The sequence below is a fragment of the Phyllostomus hastatus genome, unplaced genomic scaffold (assembly GCF_019186645.2).
Source record: "Phyllostomus hastatus isolate PE091 unplaced genomic scaffold, TTU_PhHast_1.1 phas_scaffold_501, whole genome shotgun sequence".
Lineage (NCBI taxonomy): Eukaryota > Metazoa > Chordata > Mammalia > Chiroptera > Phyllostomidae > Phyllostomus > Phyllostomus hastatus.
In genome coordinates this window covers 45,002,370-45,026,159 of record NW_025334033.1, presented here as the reverse complement: position 1 = coordinate 45,026,159, position 23,790 = coordinate 45,002,370, and the positions used below count along the sequence as shown (strand labels likewise).

The window sequence follows — 23,790 nt, the reverse complement described above, 5'->3', positions numbered from 1 at the left end:
CTCTGCTTTGCTAGCTGTCTTTGTAGGGTGAACTTCTATGGTAGGAATTCTGTAGGACTCAGTAGTATGATCTCTTTGACCTCTTTACCTCTTTGTCTGGATGCTCTAGGGTTATCCTTTATCCCATTTGTGTGGCTTCCTTATTGTACTCGGGGTTTACCTTTGGTGGCTCCTTTGTTGGGTTCTCTCCTCCAGCGGGTTTACTGGTATCACAACTCCCACCTTGTCTTGCATGTGATGAGGGGCATCTGTTTTAAAATGTCCTCTGCAATCTTCGGCTTCCAAACTTCATATAAGCTGGGATTCTGTTGGCTGTTCACTCTGTCTTCAGAAGATTGGTGTCCTAGTTGGGTGCACGAACAAGTGGGTTCAGCTCCCATCTACCTTGCCGCCATCTTTTGCCTCCAAAACTCCTGATTCTTTTAAATTAAAACCATGAATTGTAAAGCTAATTATACATAATTAAAGTCTACATTAAATTATTACTTACTAGTTCTTTAATCTTTTCCATTTTGTCACTATTGTGCCCATGCTGTGAAATAAGCTTACTTAAAACATTGTGTATTGTGTGAGTCTATAACCTTTTTTTAAAGAGCTTTATTTAGATAGATTTCACATATCATAAAGTCATATTTTTAAAATATACAGTTCAGTTGTCTTTAGTATATTCACAGTGCTGTACAACCATTACCACAATCTAATTTTAGAACTTTTTAGCACCCCCCCAAAAACCTGGTAAGCATTAGCAGTCACTTTTCTTCTTATTGGGAGATCCCAAGCAACCACAAATTTACATTCACAAAACTAGAAACATACAATATATAGTCTTTTGTGACTGGCTTCTTTTACATAGCATAATGTTTTCAAGATTTATACATGTTATAACATTTATCAATATACATTCTATTTTTATCAAAAATTTTTAGTATGGTAAAAAATATTTATATAATAAAACTTACCATCTTCATCAGTTATAAGTGTACAATTCAGTAGCATTAATTACATTCACAATATAGTGCAACTATTGCCACTATCTATTTTTAAAACTGTGCACTACCCGTCCCACTATGGCTCAGTTGGTTGGAGTGTTGTCCTGTAACCAAAGGGTTGCAGGTTGGCTTGCTGGTCCAGGGACGTAAGATCCTGGGCTGGGTGCCTACAGGAGGCAACCAATCAATGTTCCTCTCACATTGATGTTTGTCTGTCTTCCTTCCTCTCTTTAAAAGCAATGAAAACAATGTCTTCAGGTGAGGTTAAAAAAAAAACCAAAACAAAAACAGAACTTTTTCATCAACCTAAACAAATCAAGATTCTTGATTCAGCGTTTGCTTGGTTGCTATAATTCTTTGACTGTTTTTTGAATCAGAGTTCTGAAAAAGTTGGTTCTAACAGTTGCTGCTTATTTTACAGTATTTCTGTGGAGGGATGGGAGCCTGGAGCTCTAAAACTAGTTATTTTACTGCCCATTAGTAATCTAAATTACTATGCCATTTATACAAGAAATTTGTCCAGGTAAAACAGTGCATTGTCTTTAGTGTGGTTTCTATCTCATTCTCAAATATTTTTTCAGAGTAAGAATTCTGAATATTTTCCAATTTTTCTTTTATTCTACCCATAATTTCCATAATATAGTTCCATTAATAAATAATACCAAAGCTTTCCAAATACAAATAACTAGGTATGAATTTTATTTGTTTAAAAGCTAATCCAATGTGCTTTAAAGTTTTATTTAATAACACTGTATATTTATTACATAATTTTGTTGCCATCAATTTTAAACTAGTTCATATGGGGCCCTGAATTTAAAGATAAAAGGATGCTTTCAACATACTTTGCTGTTATTATATTTTTCAGCTCTAAAATTTTCATTTGATTATTTTTAATAGTTCCTATTTTTTATGCTAAGATTTCATGCCTCTTCATTCATTACAAGCATATTTTCCTGTCCTACTTAAGCTGGGTTATAGTAACTACTTGAAAAATCTTTATCTATTAAGTCCAATTAGCTAGATCATCTTGGGGTCAGTATCAGTTGATTATGAATAATTTTGTACTGTAGCCTGGGCATGGTAAATGATATGTTGAGGAGATACTCAGTTTTGGTATATTATTCTAAAGAATGTTGATTTGTTTTTATTCTTGTAAGCAGATGACTTGTCAAGACTCAACTGCAAACTCCGTCTGCTCTGTGGTAGATTGCAATTCAAAATTTAATTCTTTTAGTCCTAGCTATGCTGCTTGTAGTTTATCTAGCACATTCATGGTTTAGATGTCAGTCAGAAATCTAGGAAGCTATTTACAAAATTTGAGGCTACCTTCCTTGGCTTGCTCCTTTTTTGCATTTCCCTCTTCACTTTAAAGCAGACGTTGGTTGCCCCAAACCAACTTCAGGCCAATAAGCCTGAATATATGAGCTGCCAGGTAGGTCAGACTGGGGCTTACTGGGTAAAAGTGATACAAATGGGATACTCAACCAGTGCCTCCTTCCAAATGTCAGAATCTGCTTGATTTTGGTCACTTTCCACTACTTTCAGATAGTAATGATTTGTTTGGTTCAGAGTCTATAACTGTTATTTGTGATAGCAGATAGGAGCTTCTGATAGGAGCTCCTGAGGTAAACTACAATAGAGCTTCCCACCAAAGAAACACTTATTATTTTATTTATCAATACAATTTTGCATGTCCCTTTATGAGTCTAGCATTTCAAACCATTCTACTCACTGCTGCAATATGAAAAAAAATTAGTGGCTATGCGAAAGAAGCTTGATTAAATGTATCATTTGTTACACAATTGTAAAATAGGTCCTAGAAATGATAATAGATGAGAAGAAGTGTTCTCTATTTTACCCTGTTCTCATTTTTTGTTCCACTTTTAATTTTTTTGGCTCCAAGTGAGAATAGTTTTAGTGATTTTTATGATTCTAGAAATACATGCTTATTGAAAAGACAAAAATAATTCAATCAACATAAAGAACTGAAAATCAACAAAATTTTACCAGAGATAACTTATTTTAAACTTTGGCTAATCATCCTTACATAAAAATTTCCATACATAAATAGATATAGACAACATATACAGATGCAGACAATTATGCACAGGTGTTTTTAATTTGCTTTTTCAATTCAATAATATGTCATAAATAAATTCACTATAATGATTTTTAAGTCTATATAATAGTCTGTATATTTTAATTAAAAACCCTACTAATGAACATTTATGCTGCTTCTGGTTTTTCCCATCTATAAATACTGTTTACCCTTTATAAATTTTCTGTGAGGCACTAGGGTAGAAGAAGAGGTAATGGAAAGGGAATAAATAGGTTTGAGGGCAAGACAGATCTGGGTGCCCATTCCATTTCTAGTTGACTTACTAATTTTCAGTCCACAGACAAATTACTGAAACTCATAAAAAAGTGTGTGTGTGTGTGTGTGTGTGTGTGTGTGTGTCTGTGTGTGTATAACGAATAGGAAAAGGAAGACTATTATAATTACATCACTTTTTTGCAAATGTCAATGATAAACTTCGGACAAGTTTTGTATATGATGTGACTTTTCCTTTGAACATTTTGTACAGGCTGAATATTGCTAGAAAAACTACTGTGAATGAATACCATATTATGTAATTAATTTAATTCCACTTAAAAATCTTAACAAAAACCATCTGGACACAGTTTTATTTTCTGACAGCTTTCAATAACTTTTATATAGTAACTGCCACTGTGGTTTTTACATTAGAATATCAATGGTAACAAAATCTTTAAGATGTTACAATATAATTTATATGTCCATTAGTAAGAAATAGCAGAGGAAATTCATTTTAGCAAGGTTAAAGAAATCATAGTATTCTGGTGGAATTTTAGTCCAGACTTCTCTATAAAGACATTATGTAATAATTAGTAAAAAAAAACAATAGAATATTGATCTATAGGCAGCAAAAAAGAAAAAAAAAACAGAAAGGTAGATTTAAACTATCTTTTCAAAGGTAGGCAAGAACTTTTCCCTTTACCAGGTCAGACTGTTCTGACATTGAGAGGAAAATCACATATTCCATATTATACAATGATAATGCTAAATGTTGGTTTTTAAAGGGGGCAGTGCTAAATGATGAGAAATACAGTAGAGAGAAAACCTATAGCAATTTTATGTTCCTTATACTTGAAATATAAATATGTTTTCCATCACTTCTTTGGGATGCTCTTATTCTGAGGAGAAGATAACATAAGAAAAGAAACTCTCAATTAAATGAACAGTACCAGCGAAGAAGAGATGAAAGTCATCAAGAGTGAACAAACCAGACAAAACTATTAAATGATTTGGTTGGGGAAATGAATAAACTTCCAGTTATAGGATATTACCTGTATGCCTTAAAGACTCGCAACATTCATTATGCCCCTCAAATATGACTCTTCCATGAAGTTGTCTAAGCTAAAACTGAGTTAAACTATATTTCTAACCCTCATTCCTCAAGTCTACTTGGATCATTTCACATAACTGTCATTTACTGTGTTTACCGTGTACCAGGTACTATGCTAAGTACATTATAAACATTTAATCTTCAGAACAACAGTAGGTTTTACAATCCAACAAAAGCATGTTTAGGAAAACACAAAATGATCACAATATACACAAGGTCACAGCTCAATTAAGGTACAGAGACTGTTTTATTAACCACTGTGATGTACCTCCCATACTGTTCATTACTGCTGCCATTGACATGAGCCTTGTCTTTATCCTTGTCCATCTAGATTGGTAGAAAGCATCCTAAGTGTTCTGCTTTTCTCCTGCCTCCTTCCAATTGGTTTTGATATGGACAGTAAATCCTCTAAAATAAAATCTGAAAATGTCTTTGCTTCAAATTCTCTAGAAACTTTCCTTCCTAACACATTCAAATCATTTAATGAGACTCCAACCTAACTTTGCAGCCTTATTTCCTGCAAATATTCTCAATAATCCCTTGACTAGAGCCAAGCATGACTGTTTTTTCTCATATGACCAATTGTAAATTATGGTGCTGTACATAAAGAAGACAGAGTGATATTTGCCAGTTTTTGAGGCCTATACTGACTAAGCTACAGGCTATAGAGCTAGGGCAGAATCTATGAATATACAGTTAAACCTCCTATTATCATTCAGGAATGAGATTGAAACCTACTATATGCTCAACCCATCTGTAACCCAGCTGAATTCCAAATTGGACTGGAGTGATCATTTTCTCATACTTTGTGCCTATCAGTAGAAAGGAAAACAATCTATGATGGACGTTAAATCTTTATTACCAATATGGTTCTTTTATACTCAAAATAAATTTATAAAAATGACTTGGTATGCAAGAAAACAGACTCACTATTAACTTAAAAAGCACTAAAAAAACTTCAAAATAAATATGTGGGGAGTGGCAGCAAAGGACTTCAAAGTAAAATATAATTAATATATTCAAAAACAGAAGACATATAAAACAAAATAGATGAAATAATGGAAAATTTCACCAGAAAATTGGTAATAGAACATAAAACTACAATTTCTGAAATTCAGGTCTAACTGAATAGGTTTATTAAAATTAAAGAATGTAAATACAGATAAAAATGCAGCAGAAGACAGGAATATTAAACTCAAAGACAAATTAGCAAAAAAGTACAAACAGATATGTGAGACATACTCAAAAGGTCTAGTTTATGTAGAATTAGATACCCCAAAGAGAGAAAAGACAGAATGGGAAGAAGCAATAGTCAAGAACAATGTGGACAATTTCTCCTAAATTGATGAAAGGTATCAATAAAAAGCAGTCATTACTATTGGAAATGATAAAAGTAGTTATTAGTATTAATAAAGGTAACAGAGGTGTGTTGTAACACACCCTGGGATAAATCACCAACCCTCCGCCAAAACCTGCAAAAAATTCCAAACAAAACACACTCATAATATATATAACAAATTAATAAAAGGAAAAAAATTGAATAATAAAAGCTACTCTATTAGAAGATTTGTCTATATTTTCACTATTTATATGCAACACTAAATCCAACTCACCACAGAACATCTCAAAATTTTAAAGAACTGAAATCATACAAAGAGAAGAACTTATGCTGATTTTTTCTGTATGAACTGTATCACGGCATAACTAAACAATAGGTAAGATGAAGCATCTCTTCCTAAGTATATTTCCGTTAACTGAAAAATTTTAATTCTGGCCCCGGCTGGGTGGTGCAGTTGGTTGAAGTGCCGTCCCATACACCAAAAAGTTGTGGGTTTGACCCAGGTTAGGGCACATACCTAGGTTGCAGGTTCAGTCCCTGGTTGGGGCGTGTATGGGAGGCAACCAACAGATGTCTCTCTTTCTCCCTCTCTCTCTCTCAAACCTCCCCCCACAGAAAATTCCCCCCAAACCAATAAAACATATCTTCAGGTGATGATTAAAAAAAGAATTTTGTCATTTCTTTTGATTGTTTGCATGCTATTTTATTTTCAATTCTTTTTAAAAGAATTTTTAAATTCTTATTTATTCTATTACAGTTGTCCCAATTTTTTCCCCTTTGCCTCATGCATCTCCCCCATCCCCTGCTCCCAGAGTCCATCCTTGCTCTGTTGTCCATGCCCATGAGTCATTCATACATGTTCCTTGATTACTCCCTTCCCCCCTTTTCCACCATTCACACTCTCCCCACTTTCCTCTGACAGCTGTCAATCTGTTCCCTGTTTCCATGTCTTTGGTTTTGTTTTGCTGGTTAGTTTATTTTGTTTATTAGATTCCTCTTATAAGTGAGATCATATGGTATTTGTCTTTCACTGAGTGGTTTATTTCACTTAGCGTAATAGTCTCCAGTTCCATCCATGCTGTCACAAATGGTAGGAATTCCTTCTGTCTTTCTGCTATACAGTATTCCATTGTATAGATGTACCATGTTTTTTTAATCCATTCATCTACTAATGGCACTTAGGCTGTTTCCAGCAATTGGCTATTGTAAATAGTGATGCTATGAACATCAAGGTGCATAAGTTCTTTTGAACTGGTGTTTCAGGATTCTTAGGGTATAGTCCCAGCAGTGGAATAGCTGATTCAAAAGGCAGTTCCATTTTTAATTTTTTGAGGAAATTCCATGTTGTTTTCCATAGTAGGTTTCTATTCTTTTAATATCAACCTCTATGGCATCTTTCAATATATAATATCTCTACTGTAGATAACATATGTTTGGGTTTTTACAAAATTTCTTTATTCAGTTTAACAGTGTGTACCTTTTGACTGAACTATTAAATCCATTTTCATTTAACACTATTATTGATATGGCTAGATTTACACCTGCCATTTTATTTAATGTGTTTGGTTTGTTTATTATTAATTCCTGTATTACTCCTTCACTCTTTTCTTTTATATGAAGTAAATATTTTCTAATGTAACATTTTAATTCCTTTAATATTTTTTCACTACATTTTATTTTAGCTATTTTCTTAATGGTTGCTCTAAGTTTTACCATGTATATCTTACTAGAATCTATTTCATATTTATATTAACTTAATTCATCAGATACATAAATGTTACTCCTATATAGTTTTATTCTCTATTCTTCCTTTTTGTGTGATTATTGTTATCCATGTTATATATATTTTTACACATAAATATATATGGGTATACATATATCAAATCCAACAATAAGCACTGCTATAATTAATAATGTTAAAGAAGTTGTGAAAATACATAGCACAAATATATATTTATAGAGTTTGTTACATTAACTTATTTACTGTTTATGGTTCTCCTATTTTGTTCTTTTTGATTCAAGATACCATCTATGCAGCTTTGCTTTCCCACCTACCTGATTTGTGCTGTTATTTCTAAATATACTACATCTGTATTTTATAGACTCAATAAAACAGCTATATATGTATTGTTTTATACAATTGACTTTTCAATCAGTTAAGAGAGGAAAGAACATGAAATATGCATTTATACATATAATTATATATTATATGTATAAATTATATGTATATAATGTATAATTATATATGTATAATTATATGTCTTTTATAATTATATAATTACCTTTGCCAGTGTTCTGTGTGTGTGTGGGGAGGGGGGTTGAATTACTGTCTGTTGTTACTTGCTTTCAGCATGAAGAATTTTATTTAAATATTTCCTGCAAGGTGGATCACCTAGGAACAAATTCTTTCAGTTTCTGTTTATCTGGGAATTTCTTTATTTCATTTTCAATTTTTGAAAGACAGTTTTCTTAGATAAGAGATTCTTGGTTTGTTGACAGCTTTTTTCTTTCTGTATTTAAATATGTCATCCTACTGTTTCTGGTCTCCATTTCTATTGATGATAAAGTCGAGTTAATTTTATTGCAGTTCACTAGTACAGTATGTGACTACCGAGAGCCAACCCAGACCTGCTGTCTGACAGTCACAGAGGGAGCCGCAGGTCCGCACGGCAGACACGGAGGGGGAAAGTGCTTGGCACTCCTCTGCTTAATCACTGTATTACTACCTGTGCTTAGGGTCTATGTGATTTACCACGGGACTGGGACAAATGGCAATTCCACAGAAGAAATACAGTTCTTTGGAAGTAAGCAAGAAAATGACAGCTCATTGGAGAGTGACTCCCCACCAGAGTGTCCTCCTAAGTGGGTTAGAGAGTTCAAAGAATGGGAATGGAAAAGACTCCTAGGATTACTCCCTACAAAAGCCCATAACCCACCCTTATTACACAATTCCTTAAAACCAGGACTCTGGGAGCTAGACATAGATTCTAAAAACACATTTGGTCAGCATAGTACCAGTATCCATGATCTGTTCCCCCTCTAACTCCTAGGCTCACTGATCCCCCTTTACCCTATACCAGAATCTATCATAAAGGGACATGATGGGTAAATATAAATGGATATTGGAAAGATTATTATACACTCCCCTTCTATGAAATGCTTAAGCGATCAGGACCCCCATGGTGTTTATTGCTTAAAAATGTCAGACATCAAAGATGGAAACGAATAATAAAAATACATCAACACCAAGGTAGGATGGCAGACAGCCAAATGGACTGAGCAAAACAAAGATTATTACTTGCACAAGATGACAGGGTTCTGGTACTGAAGTGAGAGACAGGTACTAACCACATTGACCATGAAAGCCTTCTGCATGGCCTTTGCCAGTGAGCTAAAACAGTCTTGTGCCCAGCTACGTGCCCAGCTTGCAACTTTAGAATATATAGATTAAAATTAAGTTAAGCTTTAAGAAATTAAGGTGTTATATAATGTGGTAAAATGTGTTACTGATTAATTGCAAAGATTAGGAGCTAAAAGCTTGCACAATAATATGCAATAGACAGTTGCTTCCTATTTTCTGCAGAATAAGGATAAAGCAAATATGCCTTAAAAACCTCATTTTTTTATTGCTTTCACATATGCCACATGTACACACCCAACTGTATAAAAATAAAAAACCCAAGAGCCCAAGCAGAGATGCCTGGCTGTTGAAACTGCACCTCTTCAGGCTGACAGTGCCCACAGGGGAGAGTAGAGGGAATTTCAGGGGACATTGGGAAGGGTTCACAGGAACAAACTTAACGGACACATGGTCAAAAACTAAGGGGAGGGTGGTAATGGGAGGGAAGTAAGGAGGGGTGGGAGGGGGGGCTGGATTGGGAGTAAAAAGGAGAAAACTGTGTTTGAACAATGATTAAAATAAAATTAAAAAAAAAAAAGAAAAAGAAAAGAAAAGAAAAGAAACTGAACCTCTTGTGTCATTCCTTTGCTGATGCCGTCCATCCTCTGGGAATCCCTGGACCTGATGGAGATGGACTCTGGCATGTGATGATTCTTTTTCTCTTCCTGATTTTTATTTTATTCTCTCTGTCTTTGTGTTTTGGCACTTCTACTATGATGGGTGGTATGGAATGGAAGTTTTTGTTTCATCAAAATTCGTATGTTGATACCCTAATTCCAATGTGATGCTAATTGCAGGTGGGGCCTTTGTAAGGTAATTAGATCATGAGGGTGGGATCCCTGCAAATGGGATTAGTGCCCATACGAGAAGAGGCCAGGGAACTAGCTAGCTCTCTTTCTGCCAGACCATTTATTAATAAAAGTGATTTTGTTACTATTGAGGTTGAGAATTTTTAATATATTCTACATATAAACCCTTTTGGATATGTGGTTTGCAAATAATTTCTCCCAGTGTGCAGCTTCTGTTTTCACTTACAGGTTCATTTGCACAGAAAAATTTTAGAATTAAAAAATTTTCCTTTTGTCAATTATGATTTTAATATTGAGTCTAAAAACTCTTTGCTGAAGCATAGGTCCTGAACATTTTTCCTTTTATTCTCTAACAGTTTTATATTTCACACTTAAGTCTATTATCCATTTTGAGTTAATTTTTATATAAAGGAGAAGATTTAGGTGAGGTTCATTTTCTTCTTTTTTCACTAATGAATGTCCAATTCTTCTGCTATCATTGGTTGAAAAGATTACCCAATGAATTGCCTTTGTAGCTCTATTAAAAATCAATCGACTATACATGTATTGGTCTACTCTGGAGTTCCATCAATATATGTGTCTATCTTTTTGCCCATACTACAATATCTTCATTATTATAGCTAATAGTAAACCTTATTATTAAGTAGAGATAGTCTTCGTACTATGTCCCCCCCACCCCCCAAAAGCTGTTCTAGGACCAATGCCTTTCCAAATAAATTTAAATAATACCAGACACAAAATATCTGATGAGTTTTGGATGGGAATCACATAAACCTGTATGTCATTTTGGGGGAACTAACATTTTCTATGTTGAATTTTCCAATCCATGAATATGGTATATCTGACCGTTTCTTTAAGTACCCTTTTATTTGTTCAGCATTTTGTAATTTTCAGCATAGATATATTTGTGTGTTCTCAAGTATATCCCTAAGTATTTAATTACCATTGGAGTAACTATAAATGGTATTGTTTTAAATTTCATTTTCCAACTGTAGGGTGTACATAAAACTCACAACAGTATATATATTAATTAATAGTTTTGGGGGGAAGTTGATCTTACATGCCCAAATTAATTGAGGATTTTAAGTTCATGAGAGATATTTGTCAGTTTTCTTTCTTTTCTTTCTCGTTCCTTTTTTTCTTCTTTCTTTTTTTTTTTTGTATTTTCTTTCTTTGATTTGGTATCAGTATAACACTAGCCTCATAAAATAAGTTGAGAAATATTCCTCCTCGTCTATTTTCTGAAAAAGACTCAGTAAAATTGATGCTAATTCTTCTTTAATGCTTGACTTCTTCAGTAAAACTATCTGAACCTAAAGATTTCCTTTTAGGTGGTTTTTCAAGTTATAAGTCTATACAAATTGTCTATTTTATTTTAGTTAGTTTTAGTAATTTGTGAGTTTTTAGGAACTACTCCATTTTTTCCTAAGTTATTCAATTTATGAGTATAAAGTTTTTCACAGTATTTTCTAATCATCCTCTTAATGGATGGGAAATATGTAGTAAAATTGTTTGTTCAATCCTGATATTGATGATTATGTCTTCTTTCCTTTATCTTTGTTAATCTAGTAAGAGGTATATTAATTTTATTGAGATTTTAAAAGAACCAGATTTTTATTTCATTGATTTTTCCCTATTGTTTTCCTGTTTTCAATTTCATTGATTCCAATTCTTAAGTATTTCCTGTCTTCTGGTTATGACTATATCTGGCTCTTCTTCTTTTAGTTTCTTGAGGAAGAAACATAGATTATTGACATAAGAGCTTTCTTTTTTAAAAAAAATTAATGTTTTCATGGTATATCTTTTTATACCTTTTTACTTCCAACCTACCTGACTCATTGGTTTTGAAATAATTTATTTGAGAACAGCATATGTTGGGTCATTTCTAAAAATCCATTATACCAATTTGTCTTTACATTATTTATAATTAAGGTAATTGATGAAATATATGACAGTCCACTGGTATTGACATTTTATCATTTCAAGTCAAATATAGAAACTTTACTTCCATTTAGGCACCTTTACCCTCCTACATTTTAAATATAACTGTGTTCATTATTTACTCTACATACATATACACCACATTATAGGGTTTATAAATTTTGTTTTCACCTACAGATGTGATTTAATAAAATCAGTTTTAAAAAGATAGTCTACTATATTTACACATTCTGTTGTTTTTTCTTCTTTCTGAAGTTTTAAGCCTTTTTCTGTTACGAATTTTTTCTTTTTAGGGTATTTATTAAGCCATTCTTTCAGGGTAGGTTTTCTAGTGACAAATTCTTTCGGTTTTATTTGTCTGAGTGTGTCCTTATTTCCCAATTATTCCTAAAGAATGACTTCACTGGTTATAGACCTTGTGGTTGACAGTTCTTTTTTTTAGCATTTGAAAAATGTTGTGCCACCACCCTCACCCAACCCCTGCCCCTGCATGTATAGTACTAGCAAAAAAAGAAAGATAAATATAAATAGATTAAAGAAACAAAAGACTGACATATATGTGTATGTTTCTGTATGAATATGGAAATGTAGCATACGATAAATGAGGCAATTCAAACCAAGGGTTGGCAATAGTTTTTCAATAAACGGGGCTGCAAATTGTCATACCATATACAGGCTGTCATCCATATATAAATAAAAAATAAATTTGTACCAATGTAAATTACAGATAAAGAGTTAATATTTAAACATCTCTATTTTTATATATTTTACTGATTATGTTATTACAGTTATCCCATTCCCCCCCATTCATTCCCCTGCACCCCCTCCCACCTGCATTCCCCCCCTTTAGTTCATGTTCATGGGTCATACATATAAGTTCTTTGGCTTCTACATTTCCTATACTATTCTTAACCTCCCCCTGTCTATTTTGTATCTACCATTTATGCTTCTTATTCCCTATACCTCCCCCCGCCCCACTGATAACCCTCCATATGATATTCATTTCTGTGATTCTGTTCCTGTTCTAGTTGTTTGCTTAGTTTGTTTTACATTCAGTTGTTGATAATTGTGAGTTTGTTGTCATTTTACTGTTTATATTTTTTATTTGCTTTTTTTTAGATGAATTTCTTTAACATTTCATATAAGGGCTTAGTGATAATGAACTCCTTGAACTGGACCTTATCTGGGAAGCACTTTATCTGCCCTGCTATTCTAAATGATAGCTTTGCTGCATGGAATAATCTTGGATGAAGGTCCTTGCCTTTCATGACTTGGAATACTTCTTTCCAGCCCCTTCTTGCCTGTAAGGTTTCTTTCGAGGAATCAGATGATAGTCTAATGGAAACTCCTTTGTAGGTAACTGTCTCCTTTTCTCTTGCTGCTTTTAAGATTCTCTCCTTATCTTTAATCTTGGGTAATTTAATTATAATGTGCCTTGGTGTGTTCCTCCTTGGGTCCAATTTCTTTGGGTATCTTTGAGCTTCTTGGACTTCCTGGAAGTCTATTTCCTTGCCAGACTGGGGAAGTTGTCCTTCATTATGTTTTCTAATAAAGTTTTCCATTTCTTGCTCTTCCTTTTCTCCTTTTGGCACCCCTATAATTCAGATGTTGGAAAGTTTAAAGTTGTCCCATAAGTTCCTAAGCCTCTCCTCATTTTTTTGAATTCTTGTTTCTTCATTCTGTTCTGGTTGACTGTTTCTTTCTTCCTTCTGGTCCACTCCATTGATTTGAGTCCGTTTCCTTCCCTTCACTGTTGTTCCCTGTACATTTTTCTTTATTGCACTTTTCATAGCCTTTATGTTTTCCTCTCTTTTGCAACTATACTCAACCAATTCTGTGAGAATGCTGATTACCAGTGTTTTGAACTGTGCATCTGATAGGTTGGCTATCGCTTCGTCAGTTACTTGTATATTTTCTGGAGCTTTGATCTGTTCTTTCATTTGAGCCATTTTTGTTGTCTCGGCGTGCCTGTTATGTGATAAGGGGTGGAGCCTTAGGCATTCGCCAGGGTGGGGAAACCCACGTTGCTGAGTTGTGGCACTGCAGGTGGGCGAAGGGTCCGAGAAGGAACACTACCACTTGCTTGCTCCTGGCTGGCTTTCAGTCACTTCCCCCACTTCCCAGAAGCAAACTGGCCTTTCTGGTGCTGATTCCTGTGTAGGTGGGCTTGTGTACATGCTAGGACCCTATGGGTCTCTCTAATGAACTCTCCTGTGAGGCTGGGAGTTTCTCCCACCACCTCAACTCCCAAAGGTTTTTTCCATTAGAGGTTTTGAGGCTTTATTTCCCTGCACTGGAATCCTGGATTGAGTGGTCTTTCTTGCTCCCCAGTTGTTCCTCCGGTTTATCTGCATGCAAACGTAGGACTGCCCAGTCCACCAGTCACTGCCTCGCCCACCTGGTCCTCTGGTCATCGTCTTGCTGTGAGTCCTCCCCTCCCCTCCTACCGGTCTAGATGAATGTTTCTCTTTTACCTCCTTGGTAGTCAGCCTTCCTTCCATACAGTTCAACTTTCTGGCACTTCTGGTTGTGTTTTGTTTTTAAATTTGTTGTTGTCCTTCTTTTGGTTGTGGGAGGAGGCCAAGTATGCCACCTACGCTTCCATCTTGGCTGGAAGTCTCTCTTTAAAATAACTACACTGAAGCTGGTAGCATAAACTGGCTTAACTACCTTGGAAGACAGTGATTTCATCCAGAAAAGTTGCAAATACACACTACTTAAAGACCAGGAATTTCTTTCTCAGTGTATATTCAGAGAAACTTTTACACAGGATGGTTTTATAAGAAGTTTTCACAATAACTCCAACTGGAAACAAGCTCAATGTCCATCAACAGTATTTCCCAATAATTTGTGACATGATGGAGTATTTCATGGGAGGAAGGCAGGCAGGCAGAGAGAGAGAGAGAGAGAGAGAGAGAGAGAGAGGGAGGGAGAGAGGGAGGGAGGGAGGGAGGAAGGGAGGAAGGAAAAGAAAGAAAGAAAGAAAGAAAGAAAGAAAGAAAGAAAGAAAGAAAGAAAGAAAGAAAGAAAGAAAAGGAAGAAAGAAAGAGAAAGAAAGAAAGAAAAAAGAAAGAAAAGAGAAGGAAGGAAGGAAGGAAGGAAGGAAGGAAGGAAGGAAGGAAGGAAAGAAGGAAGGAAGGAAGGAAGGAAGGAAGGAAAGAGGTGAGGGAGAGGGGGGGAGGGAGGGAAAGAAAAGGGAAAAGGGAAGGGAAGGGAAGGGAAGGGAAGGGAAGGGAAGGGAAGGGAAGGGAAGGGAAGGGAAGGGAGGGGAAGGGAAGGGAAGGGAAGGGAAGGGAAGAGAAAACACTAACTTAGCTATCGGCAACATGGATGAATTCCAGTGCTGAGCAAATGAAGTAAAGCACAAAAGACTACATACAGTGTGACTCAATCCATACAAAATTTAAGCAGAAGCACAGATAAGTTACAATGTTTAAGAATGTGCATATAAGTGGTAAACTAAATAAAAGCAAGGGACTAATAATGATAAAAACTCAGGATATTGGGTGGAAAAGATGGTTGTGATTGCACCAGGAATGTATTCACTCTTTATCCCTTAAGCCTTTGGCCAAGCATCCATTCACCATGAGGTGATTTAGTGTAATCAATATATGTATGAACTAAATAATGAATAGTTCAAATTTAAACTCAGTTGCTCTAATTAAATAATTTAAAATCATTCAGATATTACCCAGCTAAATGAGTATTACAACCAGATGTTTTACATTTCTTCCAATGAAAACAAAAAAATTATACCTATTATCTGATTTCAGCTGAAAATGTTAATGGTGGCATCATATGCTGGTAAAAGATTTTATAACAGTTTTTCTTCTAACACTTTAGAATACAAGAATCAATTTCATATTTTTTATGCCTCGGGCCCGAAGCTCTCTGAAGTTGTTTTAGATAGAATACTGGTAATTGACAGAAAAAAATCATATTACCGTATGTCATCTGTGAACTCTGCTTTTTTCATGAAAATCTCTTAAGTGATAACTCATGTAACTCTAGAATTTTTAAAAAACACAATGAAAAAAAACCCTTTAGAGAAAAATCACTTTAATAAATAGGCAACATTTCTGTGCTTAATTAAACTGAAACAATAATATATTAGTCCTCTGGTTCTATAATAGCCCTTCCCAAGGGGAAGGGTTTCAGTCCACTGTTATTACCCCAGGCAGATTTTTTAGGTGATTGTATGTATGAGCATGGCCTCAACTAACTTGAATAATGACAATCCCAATATCAATCAAAAGACAGAATTATCTTTTCTGAGTTCCAGCTGATTCATCCAATGACTTAGTGAATATTTGGTTATCTGAGAGGGATATATAATACAAAGTAAATAAGTCCAAAACTTACCCTCTTTTCTCTCAACTTAGTCCTTTTCTTGTATTTCTTCTTGAAGTTAACAGTTAATACAATCTACTCAATTTCCTAATGCAAACACCTGAGTCCATCTTTCCTAAACATCCAATAAATTGCCAAGTATTTTTTTATTCTACTTTAATATTTCTTGAATCTCAGTTTACTCTTAAGTCTCACTATCACCACTTAAGCTCAGGTTTTAATCATTTTGTGCCTATATTCCTGCAACCTGGTCTCCTTTGTTATAGATGGAAACTCCTCTTCACTGAAATCATTTTCCTCACTCATCACAGAAAAACCTAAAAATTTTTACAAGCTGATTATGTTACTTTCTATCTTCCAATCCCATGACAGCACCCTGTAGTTTTCAGCATAAAATCTAAATTTCTTAACATGGCATAAAGACCCAATGTCAGCCCTATAGCTCAACAGTTTATTTTACACCCTATGATCTGTTGCCATATTATCTAATTTTTATATCCTTTCACAGAATATAGAACTGTATAAAACTCCAATTTCCTGAGTTCTTGGAAAGACTGCTGATTCTCTTTTCCAAATGGCCAAGTGCTCTTCCTATGTCTTTCAAGAACATTTTGTTTACCTTAATCACTTAACATTATTGTAAATAGACAGAACACCTTTTAGAGAGATGGATTTCAACTCTATATCCTCTATATTAATACTGCTTAATTATATATATATATATATATTTACTGATTATTCAAAGTTTCTACAGTTTAAGTTTTTCTAACGTATAATATATATTTCAAGAAGTATGCTCACATTATTCTGACCCTTTAAACCCTTGACTATATTTCTGGAAGTAATGGATCTCAAACAATTAATTTTAAGAAATTCACCTTTATTTATTCCCATTTTCTCTTTTGAAAAATGAGAGATTTGAATTAGATCAAAGGTTCCTCCCAGCCAATTATTTTGTGAATTTATATGAAGTTTAAATAAGTGTCTTGACACTCCTTTCTTTTAAATACTAGAATATAATCATGGCATTAATTTCTGATGACTACACATAACACCTGACATATTGAAACTAATAGTATATAATAAAGAACAATGAGCTCAACTAATTTAAAAATTAAATAAACAAATTAAGGAATTATTTATTAAGACGGAACTTATTGAACTTGGTTTTGAAAAGGTGACCAAATCAAACTTAATGATTTGTTGAGAGCTTTACATGTTATTTTAAAGAACTTAATTCAGTATTGTTTACCCTTGACTATTGTTACTCAAATTATTCAAATTATATTTATCAAAAAGGTAGTAAGTTCAGTTATTGTTAAGTTGTAATTTTTTTAAATTATAGGCGCTTTTACGATGTTCCCCATTTTCCCTCTCTTTGCCCTCTGCCACCAAGGCCCTGCCCCTGGCCTTTACCACATTGTCTGTGCCATTGGGCTATGCATATACTGAGGTCTGTCTAGTAAGTACCCAGCCACATAACATGAAAAATAGAAACATTTATTGAAGAAGATACAAGATACAAGAAACACTGTATATAGGAGAAGGATGTCTCACTCCCCTTCTAAGTAGGCAATGTGGGATGTTCTCTCAATCACCATCAGCTGCCCTGTCGTATTTTCCTGAAACTCATTGATGGTCTGAAATCTCTTCCCTTTCAAAGGTGATTTTAGTTTTGGAAAAAGCCAGAAGTTTCAGGGTGCCAAATCTGGGCTGTAGGGGGGCTGAGTCAGCTGGGTGATTTGATGTTTTGCCAAAAATATTCTGTAGGAGACGTGTTGTATGAGTGGGCATGTTGGCGTGATGAAGCTGCCAATCTCCAATTGCTTATAGCTGTGGCCTTCTGAATAATCCAATAGTTCCCGTGAAGGAATGTTCAGGCTTAATGCAAAATTTGATGCAGATTCATTGCTCTATTTGCTCAGTCATTTTGAATGCGACAGTGATAGAGTACACATGCCACTCAATGGTATCCACTGCCCTCACTGACTAGTACATTGAAGTTGTCAATGTTCACGCATGAACATTCTAGTCCACTCTGCTTGGCTGCCAGGTTACTTTGAAGTCGCACAAACCATTCTCCTTACATTAATAATGGCTGGACTTTTTCTGGACAGGCCTTGTCATATGCATATATGTATTTTGGCTAAATTACTTTTAAACAAGGGCCATATGTTATGTTAGAAGACAAATAGTCCATAGGATTTAGTAAAATGTTAGAGACAGACAGAAGATTGTAGTAATGCTTTAATTTTCAAAAGGTCAGTTTTAAATTTTATACTGTATTGTACATTTTTGTACTGTACTGTAAATTTTAAATTGACATATTGTTTTCAAAGGAACCAGAAAATATTTACTAGGAGACTGATATTATTTGTAACCGCTGCAAGCTCATAGGGAAAAGAAATAAAACAAGATAAAAAGATAATAATACATTGTGCATGCTAATGCTTACATGCAGTGTTTTCCTCAGTATATTTTCAATGAATTTCACAGGAAAGGGTTCCTTTTTGATTCTCTTAACATTTTTCTTAGAAACGCATTGATAATGATAGATGAAATCTGATGGTGGTTATCTGATACACACACACACACACACACACACACACACACATATATATATACACAACATAGAGTCTGGCATAAATAATGCCCCGTTTTTACTAAAAAAATCATATAAAATCATAAGCAAACAATTCTGTAACATAACAACATCACACTCAAGCTTACCATATGACATATTAGGTGAAGTGTTCAAATTAAAACACCCTTATTATTACCGTACCAACCACACTCAAGCAGGCGCTACTTTTGCTGGACCCTCTGCGTGCATGTGTGTGTGTGTATAAAATTCAAATAAGATAACTGGGAATTAAATGCTATACTAACATACCTAAATATTTAATAGCATAAAGAATAAGATATTATTCTCCCACTTCCCACCAAGATTCTAAATCTTTGTAGAGGTGAAAAATGCCATACTATACCTTGATTTCTTCTATTTCATCTGGTACTATCTTGTATGCTGATATCGTCCCACCCAACCTGAAATCAGAAGAAAATATTCTCAAAACTGGCAATAGTGTATAAAAAAATAGGACTATTTCTGCCAGTAGCATCACAGTGCCACCAATAATCCCTAGTGTCCACCCCAATAATTGTGGAGGAAAAAAACATTTTGTGATTACTTTTTCCATATTGTAGTTAAAAGGAAGCAGATAGCAAACGAGGAAAGACATTAAGTTAGATTTTTAACCAAAACTAAACTTTTATAATTGATGGTTTCAATGAATCTGAAATGGCCACTTTTACAGATGGATTCTGTCACTAAGATATATCAAAACAAAACAGCAGATATGGTGTTTGCTTTTTTTTGTTGTTTTGTTTTTTATAACAGACTTTATTTTTTACATAGTTTTAGGTTTACAGATAAATTAAGCAATAAGTAAAGACATTTATTTCACAGATCCCCCACCGCAGTTTTCTCTTTTAAAATTATGCATTAGTGTGGTATATTTGTCACAACTGATAAAACAATACTAATTTTGCTTCCTTTAAAAAACAACTTAAACAAGGATTCAGAGATCTGTGTACTCAGCACTGTGCAATAAAAAGAGATGATGTGAGGGTTACAAATTTAATGTTTAACATATGATCTTTGCCTTGAGGCAGTAATGTCATGACATGTCATGTTCATGTGTTTGAAATATTTTTGGAAAGCAACTAAGGTTTATGTAATACCTAACACTTTCTAGGCATGTTATATATTATTTAATTTAACTGTTATAACTGTCTCCATTGTAAAAAATGGGGAAATTGAGACACAGAAATATTCAGTAATTTTCTTAAATAACTGAAGGATTTAGTAAGTAAAGGTGCTAAATAACATATACATTAAGTGTCAAATGCATACCAGACTTTAAATACTTAGTATAAAAAAGGTTAATTTTAAAATAGTGACTACATGTTAAAATAACATTGTGGATATATTGAGTTAAATAAGCTATACTGTATTAAAATTAACTTCATTGACTTCTTTTTCATTTTTAAAATGTGCTACTAAAATTTTTAAACTATATATAAGGCTTGCATTTGTGGCTACTATCATATCTCTCTCAGACCAGTGCTCTAGGTTCTTAAAACTCCTAGATACCGACTTAACACTGCTCTAATTCAGTGCTTAAAAAGGAACTTTCTGATTATTTGACTTTATAAGTACTAGATATCAAAAAAGGAGTATCATAAGTAAGGAACTTATATATTACAGATACTTTAGGATACATCCTGTCTCATATAAATTAATAAATGACACTCTTGTTTCCATTAGAAAATAACAATCTAACCAAATTATCTTTATTGAAAACTCTACATTTAAACTCTTTAATGTTACCATTTATTCTTGCTAATGGAACTAGTGTTCAGATTTTTTTTGAGATTTCACATACTTAAAGTGTCATGACTGAATGATAAAAAACACTAATGAAATCTAACTTAATTCATATCATATAATACCTTACTGACATACTGACATACTATTACTGACATACTAAATAAGACCATAGTAAAATAACTAGAGCAGTACTAGATGTTACTAAAATGACAAATTATATAACTCTGTAGGAGGTTTAAAATAGCCATTTAAAAATCATTTTCATTGTCAGTTATTAAACCTATACAATTAGGAGGTGAGATTGTTGGGGTATTAATAAACACATTAGAGCAAAAACACTACTGAAAAATTAAGGACTTCAATTTATAGCCTTGCAAATAATGAGTGCATTGTTTTACTCACTGGGTTCATAGTATGTAATGGATGCAATCGAGAGAATGAGAAAGCTAAGAAATCAAAGTTTTGTAGGGAAGCAGATGAATACACAAATATCTGTAATATAGTACACTAGAGGCTGAAAGTTTGAAATTATTTCAAAAAAAATTTTTAAAGCACCTATCATTGTAAAGTAGACTGGCTATAATATAAGCAGTCCATAATGCCTATTACATAAATGGCATAGATTACAGAAATATTTCAATTCATTAGTACAATAATGATTCAAGGATGCCATGATATTAATGTTTGATTTACAGAAGAAAAATAAAAAGAAATTTGCTATGATGAACTTCAATTTTACTCCACAAACAACTTATTTTTCTGATAAATGCTGAGTAACACTACCTCAAATATTGCCTTTCTTGGAATCTCAACCTGGGGAAGGTAAACTTCCAGATTAGTATTCCCACATCAACTTCAAACCAATGATAATGGTTTCAACTGTTAAGGTAGGTAAGTGGGGATGGGGAGTAACACAAGAAGGTGGTAGAGGGGGGATAAATGGTGATGGAAGAAGACTTGATGGGATGGTGAACACATAATGTAATATACAGATGACATATTACAGAATTACACACCTTAAACCTATATAGTTTTTAAAGCAATGTCACTCCAATAAATACAATAAATAAAACTTAAAAAAAAAAAGGCAGGCAGCCCCAACTGGTGTGGCACAGTTGATTTAGGGTCATCTTATAAACTGAAAGGTCATGAGTTTGATTCTTAGTCAGGGCACACACCTAGGTTGAGGGGTTTGGTCTCTGTTCAGGATGCAACTGACTGATATCTCCCTCTCTCATCAATGTTTCTCTCCCTCTTCTCTCCTTCCCTTCCCCTCTCTCTAAAATACATAAGCATGCCCTCAGGAGAGGCTAAAAAAATGTCAGATAAAATATATGATTTAATGTATCGCTATTTGTTTTAAAATGAATGTATGACATAAATATGCATATGAATAAAACATTGACAAAATAGGGTAATCATATGATTGAATAACTAAAAACACAAGAAAGTTGGAGTGTGTCTGTACTACACCGAACAAAGAAATGAGAAAGGAGGTTAAAAACCTCCTTTCCTGATAAAAACACCAGGAAAAAATTCAGTAAAAAGAAACTACCTAGGATTCCAAGATGGCTGCAGAGTAGATGGAAGCTAAACTCACCTGTTCCCAGTGCCAAAATGTTTTACAGGTAAATTATAGAGCAATCAACCTGAATAACCAACTGAATACTAGCTGAACTAAAATACAGTCATACCTGGGTACTTGTCAGCTTCAGAACTCATTAAACCCTGTACTCATTGCATTTTGACAAAAAAAAAAATGTTTCAGCACTTGGCACTTGCTCAGGACTCATCACACTTGCTAGAACTTGTATGAGTCACAATGCTGCTGCGCAAGAGAAAGTGCTTTATCACTTGTCATGTTAGGTACTCAGCAGTTTTGGCACTCTTCACAAGTTCTGAAATGAATTAACAATGAGTCCCGAGGTACCACTGTACTGCAACCAAGGATTTACAGAACCCACATAAAGACTGGTAAGAAGGACAAAGATTTAGAAAGGGCTGGCCCCTGCACCTACGTGTGGCGGCTGAAAAGCTGGAGGGATATCTTGGCTGCAAAACTCCTGCCCTCCCCCACCACCCAGGAATGTGGAATCTCTACCCCAGGCAGGGATCCTCAACACAGAGCAACAGAGATGGGAAGAGGAGCCCACTAGCATCTGATTATGATAATCAGTGCAGTCCATCTGAGAAAGAAGAGAGTCTGCTAGAGACCCAGAACCCACCATCCCAGGGTTGAACACTCTAATCATTATTGCACAAGCATGGGGAGTGCAGTGCCTGGTTCTACAACTATAGGTGACACCACTCTGCTGTGCTTGGGTACTGCAGAGGGGACTGCTGACTGCACCCAGCAGGGATCTTTGGGGTGCTCTTTTTCTGGAGAAGCTCTTGGCAGGGACTCAGGCAGCAAATGAACTGTGTAGCTTTGGATAGGAGACCAATCTTCCCTACCTCAAGCACCCTGTTAAATCAACCTGGCCTGCCCTTCCACTCTGTGACCCCACCCTGCTGAGTTTAGTTGTTAGTTGGGGTAAGAGTGCCATGCAGAGCTGGGTCTTTCACAGAGTATATCTCCTGAGGAAGCTTTTAACTGGGAATCTCTCAGGTGGATAGTGGGTTATGTGGCTAGATCCTGAGGGGGTGGGGGGCATTCCTACCTCTCCCGTGAGCTCTGACTGTGCTATACTTGGAAGAGGAAGAAGTGACCACCTCACTCCTACAGGCTTGCTGGCACCACCCCCAATGGGAGATTGGATTTGTCCTTCCAAATCCCAGTGGCCACACTCTGCTGAGCTCAGTTCTGCAGAGGCAATGGGGTACTGCTCAGATCTGGGTCATTCAGAGTGTGTCTCCCTTGGAGGCTATTGTCTGGGACCAGGAAAAAGTAATTGTCCCCCTCCTGCGGGTTTGCCCAGCGCACCCTAATGGGAGACTCTTTAGATATGTCCTCCCCAGTCCTGGTAGATCTGCCCTGCTGAGCTTGCTCCAGCAGAGGGGATGGCTGGCTGCACCCAACCTGAAACTGCAGCAGGCTCTTCCTGGAAGAGCTAGGGTTGGAGTCTCTGGCAGAGACTGAGTAGTTAGGCTCTGGGGCACTTTCCCCTCATTGAGTGCCTGACTGCATGGCTCCCAAGTAGGGGAGCC

The 23,790-nt window shown here is 35.0% G+C and overlaps 1 protein-coding gene across 4 annotated transcripts in view; it reads right to left on the bottom strand.

The window, feature by feature from the left end:
* The window catches only part of GPHN (gephyrin), a 440,641-nt gene that overhangs the window by 261,795 nt on the left and 155,056 nt on the right, over positions 1-23,790 (bottom strand). For all 4 annotated transcript variants that reach the window (XM_045822936.1, XM_045822937.1, XM_045822938.1 and 1 more), the window contains exon 3: positions 19,241-19,298. In XM_045822936.1, the coding sequence (XP_045678892.1) occupies positions 19,241-19,298 (58 nt within the window). The remainder of the gene's footprint in view (positions 1-19,240; positions 19,299-23,790) is intronic.